Source organism: Episyrphus balteatus, chromosome 3, assembly GCF_945859705.1.
Source record: "Episyrphus balteatus chromosome 3, idEpiBalt1.1, whole genome shotgun sequence".
Classification (NCBI taxonomy): Eukaryota; Metazoa; Arthropoda; class Insecta; order Diptera; family Syrphidae; genus Episyrphus; species Episyrphus balteatus.
In genome coordinates, this window is record NC_079136.1 from 72819243 (window position 1) to 72842092 (window position 22850).

The 22850-nt window shown below is 30.1% G+C and overlaps 1 protein-coding gene across 1 annotated transcript in view; it reads right to left on the bottom strand.

The window, feature by feature from the left end:
* Positions 1–2217: 2217 nt before the first annotated feature.
* LOC129913550 (all trans-polyprenyl-diphosphate synthase PDSS1) overlaps positions 2218–22850 on the bottom strand; it is a 45131-nt gene continuing 24498 nt past the window's right edge. The window contains exons 5-8 of the mRNA XM_055992285.1: positions 17918–18007; positions 13051–13182; positions 9566–9760; positions 2218–2710 (exon numbers count right to left, since the gene is read on the bottom strand). Coding sequence (XP_055848260.1) covers positions 2489–2710; positions 9566–9760; positions 13051–13182; positions 17918–18007 — 639 coding nt within the window. The 3' untranslated portion in view covers positions 2218–2488. The remainder of the gene's footprint in view (positions 2711–9565; positions 9761–13050; positions 13183–17917; positions 18008–22850) is intronic.

Genomic DNA, 22850 nt, shown 5'->3' on the forward strand with positions numbered 1-22850 from the left:
TTGTAACTAGTACTAAAACACTTAGTACGATAACCAATATCCAAAGTAAAACAGTGTTTATTCGAGAGAAATGAAAAATATGCTCATATATTTAATATTTCATTTATTTTGACAACCTGTGAATTATCAAGACTTTTTTTCCGTTATACAGCTAATTCCAGTCTAGAATATAATGCTCTTACTCTCATTCTCAAATGAGTATCAATTGTCTGCATACTCAAAATTTGGAATTTCTGGTTCTGGCTGTGCTATCTCCTCAAAACCTCCTTCGGGGGTCACTGTGGCGTATGAGTAACCAATTTTTTATAAACAAATTTAATGTTTTTTTTATATTTTAAGCCATGACTTGTTCATTTTTTTAATACTCTACGTAGTTTTTAAAAAAGATTCATACAATATTAAACAAAATACATAATGGGATTGTATACAATTCTAAACGATTGAGAAAAATTGGTTAAAAATTTGTCATTATTTAGCTTCCTAATAGAGGCAGTGTTTGTGTGAACCTTTTTGACCATAACGATTCCATTTGATTGGTAAGAGAGAAAGTTTTTTCTTATTTTGTATTAGGCATAATCACACCGAAAAAGAACTCCGTTTTTTAAACTGTTATTCTTAGAAAAGTTTTAAATTTGTCACTTATTGTTATAATTTGGCAATATTTTCCATTTCCCTTTTAGACTAGATATGATGTTTTTTAAACATGAATTTCTCAAACAAATTTTTCCAATGCTTGCCCTTTCCTCAGAACTTTAATAACACTACCAAAAAAAATAAGCATATAACAACAACAAATTAATGTTAATTGAAGCTAAGTATACATGATTAGAAGATCTTTCAATATTGGCGAACTGTCAAAAGTCTTCCAATAGCAACTAATGAGCTGCCAATTGTCAATTTTCTACCAAGTGAAAATTGTCTGTTTATAGTTTATACGGTAGGATCTTTTATTCAAATATTAGACAAATCATTGGAGAGATTGAGATCTGCCGACAATTTTTTGTCATCCAATTAAAAATTGTCTGTTTACATGGTTGGAAGACTTTAAACACAAAAAAATTGGTAGACTCATTAGAAGACAATTTTCTTGACAGATGACGGAAAATATGAAACTTTATTTAGAATTTGAATTGAGACAGAAAAAAAATCGTATGGGAGATGGTCTATTCTACTCCGTTAAGCTTGAAAAAAAAAATTATTAAAAATTTCATTTACAATGACGTGCTATACCTTTTAGCAAAGCCAATAAATTTTTCCTTTATATTATTTTGAAATTAAGTTGTTTTAAAGAATATAGTTTGAAAAATTTATTTTCAATTTCAAAATTTTGAAATCAAAATTAAAAAAAAAAAATTAATTTTATGTAATTGAGTATTAACGCAGTTTTTAGTTTTTATTCAAAAACAAAACACCATAATGCGAAAATGTTTTGTCGTTTTCAAAAAAATTAAAAAAAAAACTCCTTTTTAAATTTTTTTCTGAATAACGAATACAAAATTATCTCCCAATTTAAAATTGGACAATGTTTTTAAAAAGAACATCATGTCCAATTAGTCAACAATTGTCCAATTATTAGAAAATAAGAAAAATTGTGTATTTAGACGATAGCAAGAAATCAGCCAATGTTTTGATAGAAAATTGGCAAAAGATTGGCTGCGAATTTTTTTTTTCTGTCACTTATTGTTGACAGATAAAATTGGATGTTTACATGGTTAAAATTTGCTGGGAAAAATCGGCCAATATTGGAAGATCTTGCAATTGTGTATACTAAGCTTGAACTTAAAAGTTATAATCATGTTTTCTTAAATCTATTCTGGCGATTGAGACAAAAATATAGGCAAATGTACATTTTTATTCAATTGGATTTTTTTATTTTTTTTTTTATTTTATGATCAATAGTTAAAACTTAAATAAACTTGTTTTGCAAACAATAATAACAAATGATGTATGTATTTATGTATTTAGGCTAATAACAATTATTCCAAAAACAGTTTAGTTTTTCTTTTCTCACTATTCAGAAAGCTGAATCATATAAAAAGAAATATATATAATACATTATATTCGTGTAATATTAGCAACAATTTACATTTTTTTTTTTATTATTATTAACTATTTTTTTCTGTTTTAAGGAATTTTACAGAGGTTTGTAGAACAAAAAATCCTTGAAAACCACAAAAAAAAAAAAAAAATATTTTGATTTATATAAATTAATGTTCAATAAAAACTATTCTTTACATAGACTGGGTTCCCTGTTAAATATATTATATAATTTTTACATTATCCATTTTGAATAACAAAAAAATAATTAACACCTATAACATTGCATTTTTTTGTTTTTTTTTTTAAGTTTCGTAATTTTTTGTGTTTTCATGTTTTGTGTTTGTTTTTGTTTATAAATATATATTTATATTATAAATTTAAATTATTTACATAATCCACAACTTAACAGAAGAAGAATATTTAATTGACAATGACATATTTTTTATTTTCATTTCATACGATTTATAACTAAATCTCCGACAACTTGAAGACCCTTTTGGTATGGTGAATCAGTCAATTCTTGAGCCAGTCGCATCGCTTCAATACAATGTTTTTTAGCTAAAAATCTTGTTTGTTCGAGGCCATGAGATTTGTGAACTAAATCGAATGCTCGTTCAACATCGCCAGGTTCATTAAAACGTCTCATTATCATTGGATTAAGTTCAGGATACTAAAAATATAAGAAGAAAAAAAAAAGTTAAAAAAATATGTTTAAGTAATGAGTTTTTTGCTGAAAGAAAATTAACTTGTATGTTTTTAAAATTAAAACTCAGGCAATTTCGCAACTCAGTTTGAAATCCTAGGTTCATATTAAAAACCTTCAAACCTTAAGAAAAATTAAACCAACTAAATTCACGACAAAATCCAAATTTATGAATTACAACTTAAAAAAAAAATAAAGTCAGGGGTCGAATCGCGGCACACCATTACGACCATACGTTAAAGTTTTGACTATTGCCTTATGATATTTAATCAGTAGAAAAAGAAAGGAAATTCCATGAAAATAAAACTCAAAAAATGGGTTGTAGAAGCCTCTGTCTAGAAAAGAGAATGATACTGGATCTTTGGATGAAGATAAGTTTTTCTGCATACACTGATCAGATAAGTAGATACATTTTTGCATCTACGTGGATTAAAAGTCTCATTAATTTAACTAACTAAACACGAGTGAAAGATTCTTGGGTACACTAGAATTTATTAGGTAAGTAGATTTCTAATTTTAAACAAAAACTTTTGGTGTGTCCAAAAGGCAATTTCTAATCTAAACGAAGAATGATTTGAACGGAATCATTTTTTTATAAGAAACCATGTCAAGAACTGTACTTCTTCAAAAATAATGCAAAGAATTTTTCGAATACCTTGTGAGATAAATAAAATTACCAATTCTAAGGTCTAAACTTTTTTTTCTAGAGAAATTTCTTTAGCTTATAAAACTTAGCAGTGATGCTTCTTTGGCTTTTGAAAGGAAAGACGTGACGTGAGTGCATGTGCTTATATTCGTTTGGTGAAGAATATTCCCTTTTTTTTAAGGATCTGGCTGGACAAGTGCTTTGATCAAATTGTACAGAAAATTGCCCTCAATTACGTTTAAAATACAGCTAAATACAAATTAGAATAATGTATCGAATATTGAAAGTTTAATGCAGAAAATTCTCTGCGCTGGAATACTTCCCAAGATAATTTCTGCAGGGCCAGAAAGAAACTGGAAAGAGCAGGACATGAGCCTAGAAAGTGTTGGAGTGTTTCTTCTTCTTCATCGAAACAACTTCTACAGAAGTCATTTGAGACTGCGCCTAGTCATACTTATGAGACAGTTAGTCCAGTGCATTTATGATGTTCATATATGGTCTCATTCCATAGAGCATTGGCTGAATATCATTACCCTGATTTTTCGCACTCGCAAAATTCACCTTTCGGACGCCATCTTGGATTTTAGTTTTTTGTTGAATATCTCGATTTCTATTTATGCTACATAAAAGTTGTGTATACAAGAAACGTAGGCAATTAAATTTCGCGTCTTTTATATTAAAAACACTTTTTCGATATTCTGAATATTAAAAAAGTTACAAGCCAAAAAATTAAAAAAAAAACCGAAAAAATGACAATTTTAAAGATTTGAGCACTTTTTATAAAAATTATGATAAAACGTATCTATAAAAGATTATTTGCCTTAATAGACCGAGAGCCGGGAGCAGATTTCTTGCGTGAGAGGTAACCGATTCATATGAATGTCAGAGGTAGCGTGGGTCATGGTGATGACGAATACCTTAGTCTGCCTGCATTTATTTGGGCCGTTGTCGAGAAAAAGCGCATCAAAAGTACCATTTTTCTGAAAATCGATTTAGTGAGGGTAACCACTTAAAATTTATTGATAACCAACGCCACATACTCACTGATAACAAATATACCAATGGCAGACATTTTAAGTGTGGCCAAAGCCCCGGCAGACTGTCCCGAAAATGCGTTTTTTTTTGGCGTTTTTAGACTTTGGGGTAACCACCTAAAATTAATCGCATCCTGTAGCGGTGGACTCCCTGATAACAAAAATACCCATGGCAGACATTTTGAGTGTGGCCAAACCCTCGGCAGACGGTTTTGAAAATGCAGTTTTTCTGAAAATTGATTTATTTAGGGTAACCACTTAAAACTAGTCGCATCCTGTAGCGGTGGACTCCCTGATAACAAAAATACCCATGGCAGACATTTTGAGTGTGGCCAAACCCTCGGCAGACGGTTTTGAAAATGCAGTTTTTCTGAAAATTGATTTATTTAGGGTAACCACTTGAAATTATTCGCATCCTGTAGCGGTGGACTCCCTGATAACAAAAATACCCATGGCAGACATTTTGAGTGTGGCCAAACCGTCGGCAGACGGTTTTGAAAATGCAGTTTTTCTGAAAATTGATTTATTTAGGGTAACCACTTGAAATTAGTCGCATCCTGTAGCGGTGGACTCCCTGATAACAAAAATACCCATGGCAGACATTTTGAGTGTGGCCAAACCCTCGGCAGACGGTTTTGAAAATGCAGTTTTTCTGAAAATTGATTTATTTAGGGTAACCACTTAAAACTAGTCGCATCCTGTAGCGGTGGACTCCCTGATGACAAAAATACCCATGGCAGACATTTTTAGTGCGGCCAAACCCCCGGCAGACGCTCCCGAAAATGCAGTTTTTCTGAAAATTTATTTATTTTACTTTTTCACATAACTCGCGTATTATTGGACCTAGCAGAAACAATTGTATAGCAATCTTAAAGATAATTGAATTTCCTACAGAACATGTTAAATAAGTTTTTTCGATTAAACCTTCGGTTTAAGAGTTAGGGTGGTTTTTTTGAAGCAAGTCAAAGGGTGATTTTCTTATTTTTGTCATATCTCTTTTATTTGAGCTTTTTTAAAAATTAATTTGAAGTAAAAGTTGTAGATCTTTTTACTACCTTCATTTATTACATTAACGGTTTTTCGATTTGACAGACCGTTTTCGATCTGTAGGAAAAAAACTTCAAAAAGTTTGCAATTTTTTATATAGCTTTTTCCTATATAAAAAATTGCAATCTTTTTACCCCTCCCCGCCTAAAACTATACAATTTTTTTCTTGCCTGAGTGCAACCTACACGCCTAGGTTTTTTGTTACATGTACCTACTATGTAGAACCTTTTTCCTATATAAAAACTTTTTGAAGTTTTTTTCCTACAGATCGAAAACGGTCTGTCAAATCGAAAAACCGTTAATTTAATAAATGAAGGTAATAAAAAGATCTACAACTTTTACTTCAAATTAATTTTTAAAAAAGCTCAAATAAAAGAGATATGACAAAAATAAGAAAATCACCCTTTGACTTGCTTCAAAAAAACCACCCTAACTCTTAAACCGAAGGTTTAATCGAAAAAACTTATTTAACATGTTCTGTAGGAAATTCAATTATCTTTAAGATTGCTATACAATTGTTTCTGCTAGGTCCAATAATACGCGAGTTATGTGAAAAAGTAAAATAAATAAATTTTCAGAAAAACTGCATTTTCAAAACCGTCTGCCGAGGGTTTGGCCACACTCAAAATGTCTGCCATGGGTATTTTTGTTATCAGGGAGTCCACCGCTACAGGATGCGACTAATTTCAAGTGGTTACCCTAAATAAATCAATTTTCAGAAAAACTGCATTTTCAAAACCGTCTGCCGAGGGTTTGGCCACACTCAAAATGTCTGCCATGGGTATTTTTGTTATCAGGGAGTCCACCGCTACAGGATGCGACTAGTTTTAAGTGGTTACCCTAAATAAATCAATTTTCAGAAAAACTGCATTTTCAAAACCGTCTGCCGAGGGTTTGGCCACACTCAAAATGTCTGCCATGGGTATTTTTGTTATCAGGGAGTCCACCGCTACAGGATGCGACTAATTTCAAGTGGTTACCCTAAATAAATCAATTTTCAGAAAAACTGCATTTTCAAAACCGTCTGCCGAGGGTTTGGCCACACTCAAAATGTCTGCCATGGGTATTTTTGTTATCAGGGAGTCCACCGCTACAGGATGCGACTAGTTTTAAGTGGTTACCCTAAATAAATCAATTTTCAGAAAAACTGCATTTTCAAAACCGTCTGCCGAGGGTTTGGCCACACTCAAAATGTCTGCCATGGGTATTTTTGTTATCAGGGAGTCCACCGCTACAGGATGCGATTAATTTTAGGTGGTTACCCCAAAGTCTAAAAACGCCAAAAAAAAACGCATTTTCGGGACAGTCTGCCGGGGCTTTGGCCACACTTAAAATGTCTGCCATTGGTATATTTGTTATCAGTGAGTATGTGGCGTTGGTTATCAATAAATTTTAAGTGGTTACCCTCACTTAATCGATTTTCAGAAAAATGGTACTTTTGATGCGCTTTTTCTCGACAACGGCCCAAATAAATGCAGGCAGACTAAGGTATTCGTCATCACCATGACCCACGCTACCTCTGACATTCATATGAATCGGTTACCTCTCACGCAAGAAATCTGCTCCTGGCTCTTAGACTATAAAGTTCTCTACAACTCTGCTATACAACTTTTTTTTGTATCGCTATTATTAATAAAGTTATTAATACTTTTTTGTTAAAAAATACCCCTATTTTACGAAATGAAGAGACTTAAATATAAAAAAATTGCAGGTCCTGAATTTTCTCTTATAACATAAAGCTATAAAATACTCACTTATCATTTAAAATTCAAGATTTGGTAAAAAAAAATAAGAAAAAAGTAAAGATAAAAAACACAAACAAAAAAGAGCATTTTTAACATAAAAAGTATTAATAACTTTTGTATTTATAGCGATAGAAAAAAAAGTTGTATGGCAGAGTTGTAGAGAATTTTAAGATGAATAATCTTATGTCGGAAGGATTTTTCATAATTTTGATAAAAAGTGCTCAAATCTTTAAAATTGTCATTTTTTTCGTTTTTTTTTACTTTTTTGGCTTGTAACTTTTTTAATATTCAGAATATTGAAAAAGTGTTCTGAACATAAAAGACGCGAAATTTAATTGCCTACGTTTCTTGTATACACAACTTTTATGTAAGATAAATAGAAATCGAGATATTCAACAAAAACTAAAATCCAAGATGGCGGCGGTAAGGTGAATTTCGCTAGTTCAAAAAATTAGGGTAATGATATTCAACCAATGTTCTATCGAAGAAGCAAACAAAATTGGGGGTGGTACAAACTGCTGGGTCAAATTATAAATGCACTGGACTAAGTATCCAGTTAGGAAACCTATTACGGAGCTAATATCCACATTTTTTACAAGCTTTCCTTAGCGATTTTAGCCCTGAGTTCTACCAATATGGCTTCTGCTTTTCTCTTATTTCTATGAGTTTTTTAAACTTAATCACGAAATTATGACATCAAAGTCATTTATTTTTTAAATAATTTTAAAATGTAAAATATGTAACTACACAATATGACAGTATTTTCATGTTTCATACTTTTTCAACGTTATACATACAATAAGAGTAGGTAGTCGATTTTGAGTTTTGACAATTTTTTTATTTAGATAATAAGGAGTATCTTATCTATAACAAATTAAATTGTTTCGAAGTAAAAATAAATATGAAAGATCGAGACCTTTGAAAAAATATAATTAAAAGCTCTTAAAGTTGAGATAATCATATATACATAAATATAAAGGGCAAGTCGTCTTTGAAAAAAGTAACAATATTGTTAAAATTAATAATTGATTAAGTCATACATAGATGTTATCGTATCCCCTTGTTTATATAGCATTAAGAAGTAGACAAAAAAATCAGTGTCAAAATGCAATCAATTCGCATCCGGAGGAAGTAATAAGTTATAAACTTAAAAATGTTATTTTAAACTGGTGTCCAAAAAAACCTACCAAGTTCTGTCTATTTATTTTTTTTTACTTATCTCTTGACCGTTGTTCAACTATGTAGTAAAAAAAAAATTTTCATTTATAAAACGCATTCAAAATAAGCTTTCGCTTTGGCATACGTGTATTGAATTTTTTATATTCTCCAGTCCAACTATACTACAGGTGAAAATATAACAGATTCAAATCAATTGTGAAGAATAATTAAATTAAAACTAAACATTAAACAGTGTTACCTCATTGCTTCCGATGCTTATACGATATCAAATCGGGTCTATTGTATATTGCGATAGCAATGGTTTGTTTTTTTTTTTTTATTTTTTTTTTTTAGTGTTGATTTAGAATTGATTTTGGGTTTGAAAAAAAAAAAAGCCCGCCACTTGTATTGCATACAAATCCAGGTCCAGGTTTTCTTTTACTTTCGACTCGTATACCAGTATAATAGACAGAGAGTAACAATATCACGTAGATAATATACTCGTAGTAGTGTGGCACCTGCTACTACTTCTCCACAAAGGTATGCGCTTAAAAATTGCCTAATGAATACTGATCAATTGATTTGTTCATTGTGTAATATACAAAATGAAAATCGGAAAATATTTGATTGACGTGATGACTGTGTCAGTTTTGATTTGCATATAAAACGTACTCCATAATGCATTATGGAAATAAAGTTTTTTTTTTATTTTTTTTTTTTTGTTTGTAACTCTTTTGTGACTTATCTAGGAAGTAGGTTATTATTTTACTGCGTAAATGGTAATAAGACAGCATCATTATTAAGTTTTAATGAAGATTCACAATCAAATTGAATTATAACGGTTAATGAAACTCATTAACTACTTGACGCTCTTTGAAAGAGAACGAAGGGTAATTTGTCTAAGGAAGCAATTAAGGTCTAAATCACAAGAACGCATTGTCAAAAAATGTCTTCGTTTTTTTAATCCTTACAACGATGTTGACTTAAAAAGAGTCAAGAATTCGAATCCGGCGCTCAAAAGTGCGTATAAAGGCACTCAGATACAACATTTTAGTTATGATTTCGGAGCACTCCTAAAATTAAAGCAGCCTTAATTTAACAAAAAATCTTAGAGAAATGAAATGAATTCCTTGTAAACCCATTTATAGAAAGTTTGTACTATCTGGAAAAAAAATTGTTAAGATATCTATACCTTTTCACATGCAAACAATACCGGCGCCGTTGCCAATCCTAGTTTTAAGTCAGCAGCAGTTGGTTTTCCCATTGTTTCTGTTGATGAGACAAAGTCTAACATATCGTCAACCAATTGAAATGCTAAACCAATATTTCTTCCGTATTGGAATGCGATTTCAGCTATGTGATCGTCCGCTCCCGCAATTACTGCTGTCTAGAAAAATAACAAAAAATAAAATAGTAATAATAATAATAATCATTTGCATATAATTATGTTTATAGTTTTTTTTTTTGTTAAATTTATCTAATAGTTTATTGGTGTTTATTGTTATTTGTTTGACAGACACTTCAATGTGTAGTTTTTTTTTCTGTCATTTTGTCATGTGAAATGAGCAATAAAGGAATGTTCATTGTTCATATCATAAACAATAACTTTTAGTTAAGCGAAGTCAAGTATTTTTAAAGTAGTATGAGTTCTTGTCATCGCAGTATAAGCTTTTTTTTTATTTTGAGTTAAACGTTGTTTCAAATTAATACATTTAAAATTAGAGTTTTTATTAACGCTTAGAATATGCGTATATATTCTTTTAACTACTATAATAATTCTGAAAAACATCGATGCAGTTGAAATTAAAAATAGAGTTCAAATCAAAAACATTCAGAAACGCACTTAAAATGTTGGGCAGTTTTTGAACGATGACAAATTTGCAAAGAAAATAGGGATACTGACCCATGAGTTAAGTCGATAGACTGTGGATAAATTTCAACATTTTTTTCTTTTCTAAACTTGGATTTAAAATAATTGAATTGGTCATTTTATAAACCACTTAAGTACCACAATTAAAATTTTGCAGGAGTCACTTAAACTTGTTTCATTCACAAAGCAATTTTTGAAGTGACCGGTCAATTGAATCGTTTATTTTCAAAACATGATAAAACCATTTTGAATAATTTTTGTTAAACCCACAAAATTGATTTTTTTATTATTTAATTTTATGAATTCAAATCTTAATGATTAGATAACTTGATATATAAAAATAATATTTGCGTTCAAAATAAAGGTCAAACTTGTTAAATACAAAAAAATAAATTGTCCGACACTTTTTTTGATCAAATGGCCTTATGATGTTTTAAAAATAATCAATGCAATTATATTGTACAAAAAGTTTGATTTAGAATGCGGTTTCTACCTTTAAAGTTAAAAAATTACAAATCTGATATCTTTGATCCTGCACTTAGAGGTGTAATCGCATTCATTGAATATGTTATAATTTAGTGCAAAAAAGTAAGTGTTAAAAAAAAATTTTTAATGTGTGAGGTTTTTTTTAGTTACTGTATTTCCCTTAAAACCGATCGCACTGAAATTAAAAAAAAAAAGGAATTTAAGGATCAAACTTTTTTTTCGAGATCTTACAATGAAAGAAATAATCAAGCAACGTTTTCTACTCAATCCTACATTTTTAAAATTTTGTCGAAATTTTTCCGGTTCTTTTTTTTGTATACGAACTTGGAATAAAATTCCATTTTAAAGCCGTAAGTCGTTCTAAATTTTAGCTGACATTTTATTTATTTTTTTTCGCTTTTCTTCACTTTTTCCCATTCGTTTCATTGTGACATATAAACATTGTGCAACTGGGAACAAAAATATAATTTTGCTGAGAAATCGAACATTAAACCAATATCTCAGCAACCGCTGATTGCACAAGAAAATTAAGAAGGGTTATGAAATCTAGGATAAATTTCCCACAAAAATTGTTTTTTGAAAAAAAAAATTGACTCAAAAAAATTCATTTTTTTTAATTTTATAAATTTTTTTTCAATGACTAATGTCGTTTTCGATTGGTTTCACTCAAGGATTCACTCATTCTGAAATCCAATAAAACAGTTTGAATCGTTTCCACTCAATTCTGAAAGTTTGTATCGGTGTTAGTGAATAATCAAATAAAAAAATTTAATATTGTACGAGAAAATTTTGTTTGACATTTATTTTCTATGTATAAGTAATTTTGAGTCGATTCTGATTTGAAATCAAGAAGAGAATTGAGGAGCTCAGAACTAAAACGGCCTAACCCACATTTTCAAAAAAATCAAACTGAGTACACAGATCGAACGGCAATAAAACAATTTATAATATAAAAATACATCCCCAATAAATTACATTAAATAGAGTTAAAATTAGAGCCAAAAACTTTTGTCACTCTAGTGGACGCCATTTTGGCTTCGGCGACAAAATTGCCTAAATCATTTATAGCAAATGTAGTTTCGGAATAAAAAAAATATCAGACCTTAGCCCAAAAGTATAGCCAACACTCCTAACTAAAAACAATTACAAACTAAGTATTGAATAATATTTTTTTTATAACTTTTACAAGCCAACAAAAAAGAAACCCTGAAAATATGATTTTCTTTAAACTCGTTTTTCTCAAAACGAAATTTTGTGGGTTAGGCCGTTTTGGCGCTGAGCGCCTCAATTTTACTTCTGGGAAGCGTTTAAGCTGTCATGTTTTTGTGAATAAAACGCTTTCAGAAGGCTTCTGAATGCTTCCGGACGCTTCCGGACGGCCAATCGAAAACGACATAACTATATTAATTTTGTATTTATTACACGTTGCTTGAAAATTTTGTTCATCATAAGATCTCAAGACTTAAAAGCTCGAGCCTCAAAATCCTTTCTTTTTTGGGAAATACTGTCACTTGAAAAACGTCAACAAAATTGAAACTTTTCTATTTCTCTTAATTTTTTCTACTAGTGTATTAAGATTTGGGGGCAATGCTTTTACAAAGTCAAACAAGTCAAGTCAAGGGGTTTCTAAAACATGAAAAAATAATTTTAAAATTCAGCGTTTTGTCACTCGGCATTATTGCATGGCATCGTTTGAGCTAGTTTTCGGAACTAGTCTCGAGCGCAATATAAAAATTGGGAACTTCGATTTGAAACGGAGATTCCACATCATGAACGTTTCGGTCGGAGGTCGATTGTTCAACCGAAAGTGCATCGAAATGAAGAAACAAATTAAAGGCTGACGACTTAGTGTACTTGAACTTTCCAGGTTCACGTGCCGCTGCCACAAATGAAAAAACAGTGTTTATTGTACCTCAATTAACAACTCGGCATCTAAAAAACTGAACCGGACTCTGCAGTGCAATATTGTAAGTACGAAGTAGTTGATCCAAATAATTTGAAAACAATTTTTTAAGATGCGTTGGGTGTATTTTTTCAATCTTGTGAACACTAGTTCTGATGGAAGGCGCTTTTATCAACTATTTGGCTACACCAAACACACTACAACTGATTTCGAGCAGAACTGTTGACTGCAATCATTTCAGCATTTCAGGGAAGTCTTACAGCAGCAAGTAGAAAAGAATTACAGTTCTTCGCTTTTCTGTACACGATTTTTAACACTAAACGACCGACACGTGGACTAACGTCCATGCTGAGTACTCATTTGAATAATTTTCTTGAATTTTGGTAATTTTTTGTTTCTTTGTCAATAATTTATTTACCGATTTAAGTGTGTTTGCTATCAAGGAAGCTGTCTTTCTGTATGTTTTTGTAAGATAGTGTGCAAACCGTTCGTTTTCCGTTTCCTTTGAACCAAGCTGCATAAATTCACCCTGGACTAGATCTGCCAAAATCTGAAAATATAAAAAAAAAATAGATTTTAAAATTTTAACACACAAAAAAAATCATGTACATATGTAGTTCTTTAAAAAATCAACCATTATACAGAATAATAAAAAAAACTGCAAAATTAACATAGCAAAACAAATAGAACTAAAAAGTGTATGAAGTCATGTTCTCAAACCAAATTGAACATCCAAACAAAATTTATCACTCTCGATTTTATTTTTTATTATTTGTTCTGGATTAACCCTCATAGTAATTACCTCATTTCGTGAGGTAAATACAAAACTACTATAATGCTATTCAAAAAACAGAATGTAAGCAAAAGAAACGAAAAATAGTAGGTAAGTACAAAAATAAATTCGCCAAAAAAAAAAAATCAAAAAATTAACGAGTTCCATTTGTAAGACAACAATCCCTTATTTGTTTGCCGCACGGCAATGATAATGAATTATATTAACTTCCGGCAACCTCCTTGAAGTATTTTTGGTAAAATAATGTTTTTGTTAACATTGTATCTTCGATGAAGTTTGATACTTGATCAGGAAATATATAAAAAGGTAAACAAATTAAAATGTATTGTACACTTGTTCGCTACTTAAAGCATTATGTTCATACACTTAACATTAAATAGAAAAACAGTTCTTATTTTAGTATTTGAAGTGTGATAGCGGGGAGTTCTCTTGGCAAAAAATTATGCAAAATCCGCTTAATTTACAGAACTCGCTTGTTTTAAGGTGATCTTTTTTCTCTGTGCAGCTAAAGAGATTGAATTTTGCTCAATAAACCGTAGCAGGGAATTAAAAGAAAAATATTTTTTTAAATATCAGCAGAAAGAAAGGCTCAGGGAAGCCAAAAAAGACGACCCCATTGGAAGATCATTTTTTGGTGTTGTACACTACAGTCATTGGTATCGGTTCAGAACTTTGATGGATCTTAAAAACCATCTGTATCGAACTTTAAGAGAAGTAATTTCATTAAGTTAGTAAGAAAAAAGCTCTGGGATCGTAGAACAATATCATCTTAATCTACGAATACCTAGCTCAAGCTGCATGTTTAAGATGGGACAATTCTTGTGCGAAAAAATCCAAAGGAATGACTGGGCTCTGAATGCATTTTACGGATGGCTCCAAAAATGAAGGTATTATGGTGATGAAAAAGGTAGAATAGGCTTTCTAGAATCGAAACTCACTGCAGAATTTTACGAGTCCTGCATAATGGAATCAAGCCCTCTGCGCTAGGGCTTTTTGGGGACACTTTCACATTCATTTTTCAATAGGACAGTGCTCCTTGCCAAACAGCCAAAATTTTTTTCCAACTTGTTGACGATATTATTAAGTTTTTCAAAAAAATTTGGCAAACTTTTCGAATTTTTTGAATTCCATGTTGTTTTTTAACTGTCAAACTCTTAATACTATCATATTAGAATTTTTCAATAAATTCTAATTTTAAATTTTTTCAACTAAAAATTATTTTTATCAATTTTTCGCGTCGTTTTTTTTTTTTTAATTTTATAAATTCAATTTTGTAGAGCGTTCGATTTTATACAAGAAAATGATTAAATCTAGCCTTTTTGATGAACCATTAGAAAGTTATAAAATTCCAAACTCAAAAATATAGAAATAGAAAAGTACAGTACTATGAACAAAAAAAATAATAATTTTTTTAGAATCAGTCAAGTGTACGAGTACATACTTAGTTGGACTCCCTTCAGTCCAGATTTCAATAGAATTGAGAAAATCTTTGGACAATAATTATGAAAATATAGGTTGAAATGAAGGGCGCAGGGACATAAGTCCCGAATTTTTGTTTCGGGACTTATGTCCCACTTTACTGGGTCATAAGTCCCAAACCGAATTCGGGAATTATTTTTCACCCTACTGAAGCATTAGTTCCGAAAAAAATTTCCGGACTTACATATGTCCCAGGATTTTTTTTTATATAAATATATCTACGAGTATAGAGACAGACCACAGGTGACCGGTATTGCTCCCTTGATTTTTTGTTTTCGTATCACCAACTCAAAGATCTTACAAGATGTTGGAAAACAAAAGCCAACTTCGCAAGTTTATTGGTTAGTCAAAATTACATCGGTGCAAAATACAAACATATAAAATGAAAGTTTAATTAAAAATTGTGATAACCCATATCAGTTCATACCAGGGTGAAGCTGAAAAAAATTTCAAATAGGAATCTCTTAAATTTGCACGACCCAAACGCGAAGCGGAAACAAATTTGCCCAAGGGAGATTCAATTTTTAGGTGTGGAAATAAAAATTCGCTCGAATTTTTATTATTAGAGAGATATCCATTTGAATTTTTTTTTCGCTTCGCGTTTACCAATTTATAAGTTAAAACACAAGCAAACCTTTGGAAAATTGGAATGATATTAACATCATCTTGGTCTGATTTCGCTTTAGTTAAGCGTAATGAGGAACAGTTGGCTTTATTTTTTTTTATTATGAAAGAGAAATAAATCCAAAATATGTAAATTGACTTTATTTTTTTTTTCGTGAAAGAGCAAGAAAGCCTACAAAGCCAATTGTTGAGAAAATAGACTTTATTTGAAAATTAAAATAAGGTAACTTTTTGAAAGTTTGTCTTATTTTATTTGGGCTTATTTCATTGCACCAAAAATAATCTTATGCATTACTTTTTTGTACTTTTATGAATATTTAAAGTTAAAATATGTGCATAAAACAATTCTTATTTTATTATATGGACTTATGTCCCATTTCCGACTAAAAAATTCAGGACCTCTGTCTCAGTAGGGTTGGAAATAATTCCCGAATTTTATTCGGAACCTATGATCTAGTAAAGTGGAACATTAGTCCCGAAAAAAAAATTCGGGATTTAGTAATGTCCCTGCGCCGAGATAAAGCACGAAGACCTAGAACACGATCCACATGAAAAAACCTATCTGATTTAAAGTGTCGCCGATATGCAGCTGTAATTAAGAGGAAGTCTAAAAAAGTACAAATCCAATAAAAAATGTTTTTGAGAAGCAATAAAAAAATAACAAAATGAAAACTCCACCAATAAAGCATTTTTCTTTAATCTTTAAAAATGAGGCAGGTACAGGCTAAACTCATTTTTGACAAAATAAAAAAAGAGGTGACCAACATTTTTCCAACGGCACTACATTTCACAAATAAGATTTGTTTTTATCACTGAACTTAGACGCATTTGTCAAAAAGTAATAATTTCAAATTCATCCTCTTGGTTTGTGCTTTTAGTATTTGGCGTTGTATTATTTTAATTACGTTAGCGGAATTAAAAAAAAAAATATAATGCAAGTAAATTTTTAAAAACCCAAGTTAAATTATTTTTTAGTTAACAAAACAAGCCATTTGACTGATATTAATTCGAACCTACAAGTAAGATTTTGATTTTTTTTCCACTAAAGCCGAAAATTTATCTTTGCATCACGCATTCACATTGGCATCTCAACAAATCCAAACTGAATATCAATTCGAAATATAGGTTTGCTGAAACGCATCGAACTTCCGTATACGTTTTAGAGTCCGCAAGCTAAATAAATTGTATAGGTATGTGGCGAAGAAGAAGAAAACTTGCGCATTATGCGCAAGTAGGTAATGTTTTTAAGACCTAACCGACTGACATTCAAGCGTGCAAATATTTATACGATATACTAGCATGCATACTAACTGTATTATAAAATTGTTGGCGCTGTAAGCTTGTATATAGTTTGCCACTTCAGTGAACAGACACATTAAGTAGATACTACTACTTGTGAGGGCAAACATTGTAAAGATTATTTTCTTTCTTCAATTTACTTACAACTTAACAATAATCTATACGCTTTTATGCTTTATCCAATATAGCTAAGATGGCACAAGTTTGCTGTCCACCATTAAACCCAATGCATAACAAATTATTTGACAGCGACAATGACAAAGCAAACAATAGTCCTACACACATCAGAGGGTTGGGCTAACACGAAAGCAAATATTTAGTCAAGTTTTATTAAAAAAATTTATGTCGAAATTCAAATTCAAGTACTTTATGAAATATTTTTTCAAACAAACATGTTCCACTTTACACAAATATGATGGAGTTGACTATGTTCGTTTTATAATTTTTTTTTTCATAATTTTGTACAGTGTTTGCTTAAATTCAAGTTTAATCTGAGTTTAATCAGAGATACAGAAATAAAATCATTGATCGAACAAATTGATTTGCATTTTCGCGTTGGGGCATTTTTTTTACATTTTGACAATAAATTAGATTGGAAGGTATTTCTACATGAATGGATTCCGGACTAAGAGTCTGAAGCGGAAGTCTTTTATTATGTAATATCACTCCGAGCAGTGAGTCAAGTTTTGTATGTCATTACACCTAAATGAAATTTGGGTGATAGCGGAAGAGAAATTTGCCGGTTCGGTTGTAAAAATAACATTTCTCATTCAATAATAACCAAGTTAACACGTGTTGGCGGAAATCATATAAGCGATGGAATGTGGATTTTTTTTGGGAGAGTTTTGGTTGTTTAACTTTTGGCAGCTTATTTTTTATTCGTTCACACATCGAAATTTAATAGAACAATTAATTAAATCATTTGCATAAGATGTGTCAAAAGCTAGAGCTTATAGGCTGGGGCTATAGATTGCAATTTTAACTTAATGCACTTGAGCAGCTTTTCTTTGTTGTTGGTACCTACCCCAAAAACAAAATTTAACGAACTTTATCTAATTTGAAAAATAAAATTATAAAAACAATAAATTACCTGACTGAGTATAATCGTCACATCGTTATTTCCCAAACGTGCTATCATTATGGATGCCACTGAAAGAATATAATCACCAGCCATTGTAACCTGCAAAAAATAACAACAACAAAAAAAAAAAGATATAAATAAGGCACATACTAATTTTGAGTAATAAATCTTCTTGAAAATGGAATGTCGAGGAAACTCTTAAAGTGAAGCCAAAATAATTTGCCTGAAATAAATTCACACTTAAGTGGTCCGTTGAAAGAGGAGACCTTTGTAATGTTTTTTTTTGTAAAGTACTTAGACATTTGAAGTAAGTGTTTAAAGTAATAACCACATCACGTATGTATCTTTAGTTAACAAAAAATCTAATACAATTCAATAATTTGAAAGATTGCTTAGATTGGTTTATTAATTCTAACAACGTACTTCTAGTTTGTATGTTTAAATACCGGGATAATTTCAATGGGTTAAATTTTCGAATATTTATTAAAAGGTAATGAGTGTGTGGGTTTATTTTCGTAAATTTAAAACCAAGTGGAATCACCTTCATTTTACATACATTTTTGGTATACATTTTTACCATAAATACTTAATACAAAAAAAAAAATCTCTTTCTCATGATAAATAAAATAAATTAAACTATCTCATAACTTCTCAGAAAAATGTGTTGAAAGTTTTTTTTTAAAGAAAACATGTATGTTTTAGTTTTGTACATTACATAGGTATTTGCAAAACTAAAACAAAAAATACGCATACGCCCCAGTGACTCATAAATCCTTTGATATTTTACTTTTTTTTTAATAAAACCTCTAAAAACTTTAAATTGTTTTATGTTAACGTTTCGAAAAATCGCTGATTGTAAGTTTCAGTTTCATTAAGTTCAGTGCTGAAAAGCATTCGTTTTGTTTTGTTACTGATAACAAGTTTATGGTCCACAATCATAGCCCTAATAAATGAACATTATGGTTTATATCCTCAACAAAATTTAATGGACTAAATGAATCGTATTCAATTGTTATAACATCGGCAAAAACGTGAAATTTTCCTAAAAATTGGAGATAAAAGAGATTTTATATAAATGAAGAAAAGAACGGGCCCAAGAACTGACTGTTATGGTCCTACCAAATTAATACTCAAAAAATCACTTAAAACATCACTTACTTTGACGATCTTAGACCTACTACTTAGTAAGGATTCTAACCAAATGTAGATGAATCCTCGAAAGCCAACATTATGTATTGTTTTTAAAGAATAGAATGGCTAACCTTATCAAATGCCTTGTAAAATCATCATATCAAAAAATTGTTTAAGTAAAATAATTTTTTTTAATGTAATAAAGCTTTTTTTTAACGATATTTTTTTTAATTTAATACGAGCGCAAAAGTAAAATAGCAGCTTTTCTTTAAAATATAACACATCATTAATACATCATTTTTATTTAAAAATTTTTCAGTTGTTTTTCAAATTTAAATTAATATTTTGCAAATAATTTTTTACAAAATTTAATCCTTGACATTTTAGAATTCATTTTATTTCCACTGATTTCAATAGTTTTTTATGACCAGTGCACTGTGCATTGGGATTTAGATACGAATATTTTCTAAACGGTTAAAGCAATCGATTTAACACCAAGGACTTTTTTGTAGAACGTTTAAGTCCCTATAAGAATTCCTACTAATTTGATAACAATGACTTTTCAGTGAATTAGAAAATTTTGAATTAATGATAAAATCTGACCAATTATTTGAACTACTAATATTTACTTGAAAAAGTAAAAAATGCTTTTATAATTTTTTTTTAACTTTGACCTCGAATATCTTTCCAATGGTTAGATTAATACAAAAAAGTAGGTATACCAGACCTTTTTTGTAGAACAATCTGTTTCCTTTTTTTATTCAAATTGTTCAATTTGTTGCAAAATTAAGACAGCAAAAACGAATTTTTAATAATTTACCGAAACCTCTATTAAATTTTAAACGGTTAAGTAAAAATAAAAGTATATATCTAAGCTTTTTTTTGTAGAGCGTTTAATTTCCTACAAGAAAGAAATTAGCGATAAAGTCGATTGATTAGAAATGATTTTTTTTTAATATGATATTGATATAAAAATGGAAAACTACGAAGCGGAGGATCTTCAAATTTTTATTTTGTGAGTATAAAATCAAAAAAAATTGGCAACTTTGAAAGAACTGAAAAACAAAAAACTACGCTTGGCTTGATTGTAAAATTAGAATTGCAGCAAGAGGTTTCATAGTGCATCACTTGTGGGGTTGGATAAAATAAAAACTTAATTAAATTGTTTTTCGATTTTTTTCAAATCGATGATTTTTTTTTTAATGAACGGTTCAATAACTTGTTATTTTTTATTATTACAATAAAATAGTAAAAACAAAAATTCACAGGCCAATTTTCAGGCGTTAGTATAAGATTAGGTTAATCCAATACTGTGTCATTTTATTTTATCCTCATACAACCCTGAATGTTAATAAAAATAAAAGAAGGTTAATGTTTCATAAATTAATTTACCAGCAAGAAACAAAAAATAAAGAGGGTTCTTAGAAAAAAGGAGAGTTTTTTTCTCGAAAACGGCAAGACTTTGCATCCGGTTTTCCATTTTTGATTAAAAACAAATAAGAGCATTGAATTTTGAAAACTTAGTTATTACTTTTTCTATTAAAACCTAATTTTTTTTTAAATTGGTTAGATTTTTTTTTTATTTTTCCTTGGTTTCATGTCAACAAAAAACTCTGCATTCGTGCCTCTGTGCGCCCATCTGTACATGCCCACAGCATAAAGGATTTTCTTCAAATTTGGTACAGACGATTTTTATGGAATTTTGAAAGTTATTTTTTTTTTTATATCTCGCTCAGAACGTTTACCTGCGATAAAAAATTTTCAATTTAAAGCAAATTTGTAAAAATGTTTCTAACGATTTTGATTAAACTTTGGTTACGTTATATTGAAAGCAATTTCAATAAAACTGCATTTTTAGTTTTTCTACAAAAAATCAAATAAAAAAAACAAATTTTTTTCATTGAACGAAAATTTGTCCTCTTTCTGTATATCAACCAAATTTCGTATATTTTTATGGAATCATATGGGAGCTAGGATTAGACCCACCCCCTCGCATACGATTCGATTCTAGCTTTTTACTACATTCCACGTGACTGATAACATAACATATAAACGAAAAATATTTCCCTTTGTTTTAATCACGATACATGAAGAAAAATTAAACAAAAAACATACAATTTTATTTGAATACTTTGCAAATTAAGACATTACCTATTGTGCAAAAAATATTTAAATCGAAACAAATTCAACTCTTTGGCTGATGTACAATCTTAATATGTTTAGTTTACTCATTAATTTATCCACTTAGTAATTAAAAAGTTCGTCACGCCTGATATATCAAATAACAACGAAAACGCAATGGCATTAAAACAATATGCGAACGAACATTATGATGATGTTGATGATTTATGTAATAGAGCAAACGTTTCTCCTATACTAATCAGTAATCAGTTAAAAAACAAAAAACTTTCTCCCGCCATATGTTTTCCATTTAGTATGCATTTAAAATTGATTAATGTTTGGCTTTATTCATTCATACATAACTTTTTGTATTTTTGTTTTTTTTTTCTATTGTTTTTTTTTTTGTTACGCACAAGGAAGAGCATTCCGTCTTGAAATTAACTGATTTAATACAAAGTATTGTTATTTTAATTAGTTAATGTTTTTTTTGAATGTCAAAGATACCATTTCTTGTTTATAAAGAAAGAATTTTAAGTTGGTCCATATAATATTTATTATTATTTCTTCATGTTGAAAAATTTCGCAAGCATTAGCAAAACATGGACTAATTGCCAAATTGTTACTATCACGAGAGATCGGGCAGTCTGCAAGTGACGCTTGGAATGTAGATCGTTGAGATAGTTGAAAGAAAAATATATCAAAGCCTCACCATAAATAACGCTAATTGCCGTTGATTGATCAGAGGCATGGTGAAACTACACTTAACTTCCATGTGCAAAAGTTAAAGTTATTTTGGTTTCAAAATATAATTCCATTCTTTGTCATTAGAACAGGGTGTTCAATGTTCATGTAGTAACTAAGTACATAGTTCGTGAAGAAAATTTAATATTCAATTAAAGTTTGTATTCTTTTTTTTACACTATTATTAATACTACAGGTAAAATGTACCAAATAAGGTAATTTTGTCAACACAGCAGATGGCGCTACAAACGGTTCTTATATTAAACCAACAATCAAAATATTCAGTTAAGGGAACCTTAAACTTCACTTCACAAAGTTTTTCAGCGAGGATTAAGGATTTAGTGTGTCAATTTTGAAATAAATTCACCCATCAATTTTTGATTCTTAAATATTCAGGCGTTTTTTTATGATCCTGAACTTTGCAGACAATTTGTGTTCTGGAGTTTGGGCAGCCACCAGAAAAATTAAACGGCAATTTTTGAAGTTATACTTCTTATGGGACGGTGGGTATGAAAATTTTTTTTTTGACAAGAATGTCAAAGGGATTATGACGCGATCGCCATCTCCAAGACAATTGGGCAGCAGGGTTGTCATTTCACCTTTACCGTTGTTAGTACTTTAGTATAATAACAAATGCAGTACGACGCAGTACGGTAAAAAAAATAAACACACAGCACGTGGCAAATTGCATGTCTCATATAGCAAGTTGCATGTGGCATGTGGCAATTACCATGTGGCATGAATGATGGTGCATGTGGAAAGTAGCACGAGGCATGTGGCATTCAGTATGTGGCATGTGGCAAAATGCATGTGGCAAGTTGCCACAAAAAAAACAAAAACGTAAATACTCATAAATAAAAGGAAAAAAAAAAACAACATAAACTAAAACTAAACTTGTATTGATATAAAGGCTATCAATCGTAGATAAAATTAATTTTTTTTTCTCAAA